General features: G+C 43.0%; 1 protein-coding gene across 1 annotated transcript in view; it reads right to left on the minus strand.

The window, feature by feature from the left end:
* LOC132456257 (proteinase-activated receptor 2-like) overlaps positions 1-3,239 on the minus strand; it is a 155,117-nt gene extending 151,878 nt beyond the window's left edge. The window contains exon 1 of the mRNA XM_060050585.1: positions 2,894-3,239. Coding sequence (XP_059906568.1) covers positions 2,894-2,969 — 76 coding nt within the window. The 5' untranslated portion in view covers positions 2,970-3,239. The remainder of the gene's footprint in view (positions 1-2,893) is intronic.
* Between the last annotated feature and the right edge of the window lie 3,588 nt (positions 3,240-6,827).

The raw sequence follows: 6,827 nt of genomic DNA on the forward strand, positions 1-6,827 counted from the left end.
CTCAGAATTTATTCCCAGTCTTACCCAGAAATAAGAAATTTAACAGTAGGTAACAGTGTGTCATGTGGTTTTAATCAGTTTAGTAATTTGGTTATGGGTTGATAGCTTAGACTACATTAAAGGTCCCATAGCATGCTACTTCATGGATGCTTTAATATAGATATTAGTGGGCCCCAAACACAGTATTTGAAAACGTTCCCGAAATTCAGCCGTTGTGCAGAATTACAGCCACTACGAGCCAGTCGCACATTGAGCTTTTCCCAAATGCGCCGTTTCTGAGTCTGTAGCTTTAATGCAAATGAAGAGGAGAGAGGCGGCTCAAGGAGGAGGGTGGGGGTGTGGCCCTGAGCCGCTTGCAGCCACGGTACCATGCGCAGTGGCATAACATCATGGTGATATGCCCGGGTGCAAATTATACATATTGTTTTCTTCCTCCATGGGCCCCTGACGCCCTCTGGGCCCCGGGCAGCTACACCGGTTGCACCGCCGATATTTACGCCACTGACCATGCGCTCTGTTTACAGTGGATGTATCGCAATGGCGAGGCGCACACAGCCTTTAGCCGTGTTCTATAAATATTGTAGGACACACGGGAGACCTGGAGCTCTATGTCTAAATAATATCATATTATACGTAGATATCTATATCATATAATATATATTATCACGGCCAAAAGCTGTGTGAGCCTCCAGGGGATATTATGAATCTCAAACGACCGCGTCGGGTTCTCCGACGTCAATGGTTCTCCGACGTCAATGGTTCTTCCACTTCCACATCAATCTGAAGTAGACTGAACCGCGCGCTGCCTGCTGCTGGCTGCCTGCTGGCGGGTGGTGCTTCGCAGCGGTGGTGCCTCGCGGCAACCGGCAGCAGGCCGCATGTCGTGGTTCATGAACTTCAGGGAGTCAATGCCAAAGTTCCTTTCCCCCAATTCCTTCTCAACCATGGCTGAGATGACCCCCACTACAGTCTTGTTGTGGAAATACAAGAGACGTCAAAGAGCCGATGTGTTATAGGCCATAACACCAACAGCAAACACTTGAGTTACAGTGTGTGCAATCACACACACACACACACACACACACACACACACACACACACACGGCGCTCGCACAGTCATGTCTCATTGGCGGGCCAAATTGTCTGGGCGGGCAAGGCAGAAAAAGGGGAGGACCTTTGATCCTTTATGACGGCATATGGGACCACATTCCAAATCAGCGTGCTTGAGCCTCCGTTTTTTCAAAGGCGAGCAGAACACCTAGTGCTCGTTTTACACCGAACACAAGTTTTAGCCACTGGGCAGGCTAGGGGAACTCATATTTATGTTAGAAAACTAAGATTAGTGAGATTTTCATGGCAGGGGACCTTTAAAGGACATATTATGCCACCAGGTGTGAGTGTGATTAGCCTTACAAGCCGTTTCGGAAATCTGCCCCAAATGACATCACTAGTGGAGCAACGTTTCCTTTAGTCCATTGGGTAGGATGGTAGACTGATCCATCCGGAATAGATCTAGCTGGACACGCCCACTAGTAATGTCATATGGGGCAGATTTTCCAAACGGCTTGTTCGGCTAATCACACTCACACTTGGTTATATAATATGTCTCCTTTAAGACACCTTGTAATTTTGTTTTGAGGAGGACTGTCAAACCATGAGAAAACCTTTAGGGACTATATTGCGAGAATAGGTTACTTGGACACCGCTCATTGCCAAACGTGACTTTATTTAGCCTAATGACAGATATTGAAAAGTAACAACATGGAATTAATGTTAAATCAGAATTAAAATGATGTATTCAGTAAACTAACGCCTATTGACTGTTCTTGCCATGTTTTACTCGAAAGGCATATATAGACTAAGTAACACAAAACTAAGTTCTGGTTGAATTCCAACAAGGTCCACAGTCCACACAGTGAGGCGGATAGGCAGTAGACATGGAAGGAGGGAGGGAGAGGGAAAGGATCCTGCCATTTTAGAGATTGTCTCTGAAAAGCTCTTTGAGGCCTTTATTTTTGCCTTTTTTCTCTCTTGTTCAGATGTTGGGAATCACATAAAAATGCACATTAGATGTTCTTGTTCATTTTGATACCCTGGACGTAATTTTAGGTTGAGTATTGAGCAGTAGGTCTACATGCTCTAATAAGTAGTAGGCCTAAATGAAACCAAATAGCGGAGTGTCCACATTAATTGCGTTAAAATAACAACAGTAATGAAACAAACGTAACGTTGTTATTTTAAAATGACAGCACTAGTTTGAGGTATTTATTTGCGTTCTCAGACCTTGAGCAACACTTTATTTTCTTCTTCCCAAACGCGCGTCTTTCACTCAACACTTTTCACGCGCAACTAAAAGACGCAAGGGAGCCGCGAATCAACAGAGAAAGGGTGTGCGTAGATCAGCCTGCACTGCAATCAATGCAGTCGGTCCGAATAGATGGAGAAAGATGGATAGATAGATCTAATGAGCATATTTCCTGGCGCGTTCAGATCGCTGGGAATCATGGGGAAAACATTTTCGTCGTTAACGACAACTTTCCGACGTTGCGAAAATGTTTCCCCCATAATTCCCTGCGATGTGAACGCCCCATATCATAACTACTATCGATTAAATTGTTTTGAAGGAATTCGATAACCGGAAATAAGGCAAGTTAGCATTGATTGATGAGACATCGTTTTTTGATGCACGGTTCAAAACATGATCATAAGACACGGATCACTTTAATCAATAATGAAGCAGATAATAATATTGTCTTCTCAATAGGCCTACTTTAAACAATACCAACAATCACTCAGCATTCACACTGACAGCTGGCCTGACTGACAGTCGGCCTGATTGCAGTCTACTTAGTCTACTCAGGAGAACCATACAAATCAGCCAGAAGGGACTTACCATGTTTGGCCATAGACTTTGATATGTTGAGGATAAAACATAGTACCAGGAACTTAGAAACACAACCAGGCTTCATCGCCTGTCTTCGATATTCAGAGACTCGGTCCCGGTCTTCCGCAGTTGTCTGTGTGTCGTTATGAGCTGCCTGTAGGCTGCATTATATTTATATGGTCGTGATGTCACTCCATCCCCACCCAGTTGCTGGAGATGGTATTTCATGTTATTTCATTTAGGCTATTTAGAATAGGACAATAATTCCTCCAAGTGGACGGGAGGGAAACAAATTCAGCACGGCAATACAGCCTAGGTGTTGATAATATAGCTAAAACAATTTAAAACAATATAGGCTACTTATTTCAGAGTTATGTTGTCAAGCAATGTTATTGCAAATACAGTTTAATCGTGGCAAAGTTCTGAGTGAAGCCATAGATTTTATAGAGTGAAACCGACAGACACGAACCGAGACACCCTTTAGGGTAGGCTACAAGTTATAAACACTTTACTGTAGCAGTAGCCTCTATTAAAAGCAATCTGTTTAAAGCAGGGGTTCTCAAAGTTTTGACAACTGAGGGCCAATTTAGGAACCCAAAATTTGACTGAGGGCCGCCAAAGGAAAAAAAAAAGTTGGCGGGAAACGCCGTCAGCATCCCAGTGGTCAAAAGAAACATTGCACCGTGGACCTCCGGGAGTGAGGTCAAGTGAGGTCTAAATCACGAAACTGAGGTTCACCCTTTCAAAATAATGTACAGTCGGATTAAAACTAACAAATGTAAAAGGATTTAATTGAAAGCTAGAGAGTCGAATTTTCTCTTTATATTTATTTAAATTAATATTGATTTAATAATAAAAAATAAATTTATTATTTATTTTTTTAAAATGCTGTAAGCAAATCTTTTGCAGTTCTTTGCAATTTTCGACGGAAAGAGCCAAACATGCCAACTTTACAGCGCCGTCAAAGTCCTCTTCAAAACTCGCCATACTGCCTAGTTTCCGAGTTTGTGGGGGAGCACAATACGGGAACGCCAGCAACAATACGGGGACGCTAGGCAATAGACGCTGTCCACTTCCGTTCAGCCAGACCATGGGAGTGACCGGAGTTGTCAGAACGCTTAATAAAGTTTGACTTTATCTGACTGTTTTGTTGACATTCCCGATAGCACAGCTCGGTCTAGTCGATGCATAACGCAACCCCAGTCAAACGTTTGACTGCAGTATCTTCTATTCTATGCGCCTTATAATCCGGTGCGCCCTATAGATGAAAACAGTTCTAAAATAGGCCATTCATTAAAGGTGCGCCTTATAATCCGGTGTGCTGTATAGTGCGGAAAATACGGTAGTCCTCGTTTGTATTTCTTTCGAAATGGTGAACTTTTGCATGGAGCCATCTTCTATGTCAGATCCAGTACCCTCCGCCAATGTACTTCAGTTTTATCAACAGCCTCTGTTATCTTAGCTTCAGACGCTGTGGATGTTAGTTTCTGCCGGTGAAGTCCCACCCACTGGCACTGCTCTAATAGGTCTGTAGCGTCAGTGGGTCCCACCCCCTAGAGGGGGGTGGGACTAGTGGTTGTAGTCTTACGAGAATCATCCCCTCTTACACTTCCTATTTTCTTGTACACAAAAATCGTCATATTGCGTCATTGAAAACAGGAAGTGTTGGAGATCGATACGGATCTCTCCAGTCTCTCCAGAAAATAAGGGAATGATGCTAGACCATTCAAAAATATGCGGGGGGTTCTAAAAATACAAAGCTTATGTGAAATGGGTGAAGTTGCCCTTTAAACAATCAACTTGGTGGCGGTGGTGGAAACGCCAACTACACAAACACACCGTCACCTAGTTTACCCCAACCCTTGCACCCCACACAAATGTCACTGCCGTAAAGGACCTAGGAGGGCGCCAAAGGTCCAACTGGCGATAGTCCGAACCCCCCTCCCTGGGTTCCCTAAGGTAATAAAGTTACTCGTATTTTATACATGTGAATTCAGTCTCATATTCCAGTGACGTATTCATTCAACATGTCTTCATAGCTGATAGCGATAGGCCTATAGCCTACTACCCAAATTACTAAATAGCACTGCTGGTGCTAAATCATATTTTTTTTATCATATATCCTCTGTAATCATATTTTTCAACATGTAGAGTTAATTTTCTCTCCAGCTAACCACAACCCAAACTTTCCATTCATCTAAATCCTGATTGCTGTGGTAAGCGATCGAGTTCAGTAGCAATCATCGGCGACTTGACTTTCTCGGGTGCGATTCCATGGTAAGAGCGAGCTCCGCCAATCAAAGACGTTGTGTTACACTTTAGGATTGTGGATAGTGTAGTGTAGTACTACTTTTAAATGACATCACGAATAAAACATGTTTTCCTACTATTGTAGAATGTATGTGTGTGTTTGCTGGGATCACTTTATCCAGGACGGTAACTCCGGTCAGAGAGTAGACGCATACACAGGGAACAGTTCAGGGTGTTTATATCTCTTGCAGACGAATGACATCAATGATGGCTTCAATAAGTAACCAAATGAATGACGGAATGGATGAACAGATGTATGAATGATGTAGAAATGATGTAGGAATGATGTAGGAATGTTTTTTCTGTAAGACAGAATAAGAAATAGACAAATAGTTATTACTAGATTTACCTACTAAAACACCGGGCTCTAGTACTAGCAACATACCATAAATGCTATATAAACATAATTGGCATAAATAGCTGCCACATACACACGTTAACACAATAATGCAATAGTGCAATATAACGCCCGACATGGTGCGGCAGAGTGACGCACACATGCTACACGAGGTGCAGGCTAATACACTAGCTACCCAATTCGTGAGTGAAACAATTAACACAGCAGAACCACACAAATCACGGCCACCATCAGGAACCGAGTTACGGAATGTATATAACATTTATATTACGTAGATACACGTGGTTCAATATTACTCACTCTTCACGAACGCATTCTCTGTCATGGCGTGTTAAGCAGTCGTGCGCAACGAGCTCTGGCGCAGCCCCGTACAATTCGTAACTCTAGGGGCCCTATTTTAACGGTCTGAAACGCAAGTGGGAAGCGCAAAGCGCAAGTAGCTTTGTGGGCGGTTCTACGGCGCTATCGCTATTTTACAGGCGGATAAATGACACTTGCGTCGCGGCGCAAGTGTCAAAAGGGTTGGTCTGAAGCAGCCTAATTACCCGTAGGTGTGGTTTGGGCGTAACGTCCAACAAACCAATGAGAGTGCCAGCTCCCATCCCCTTTAAGAGCCATGACCGCATTTGAATCGGACGAGTTGATATTTTGACAGCGCGTCTGCAGTCTCCGATGAGACAGATGCACATGAATTTCAAACTGCAAATGGCTCAGTTTATTGCCAAATAATATGGCCTAATTCACACATGGAATAAGGGGTTTTCTTCCACAACTTCAGAAATACTGAGTCCTCAAATAAATGTCGCCAAAGAAAACGTAAATAATATAACATATGATATGCGGTAACTGATCTATTTAATGAAATACGCAATACATTATAAACATTGTTTCTTATCAGTATTGTATGCTATCCTAATATGCATGTGTCTCCGCGGTAATAGACATTGCCATTGATTGTATTATGCATTGCGTGTTTAGTTTGCGTGTGTTTAAACAGAGCACACACGCGCGCCCGCATTCATTCATTCTTTTTAACACTCACTCGCGGTAAAACAATGTTTTTCACGATCAAATACTCATCAATCCTAAAAGTTATGGGCATGTAGGCCTATACGATGTCTGTGTCAAGAAAATATGTGTTTGCTGTACGGTGTTTGCAGATGCATTGATTTAAAAGTACAACTTATTACCGCTGCATCAGCTGTTCTTTCCCAAATAATTTACCAAGAATGTGCGGCTAGGTAGATGAGAGAAGCAAAGTGTATGCGCGAGGTG

Source organism: Gadus macrocephalus, chromosome 4 (genome assembly GCF_031168955.1).
Source record: "Gadus macrocephalus chromosome 4, ASM3116895v1".
Taxonomy (NCBI): Eukaryota; Metazoa; Chordata; class Actinopteri; order Gadiformes; family Gadidae; genus Gadus; species Gadus macrocephalus.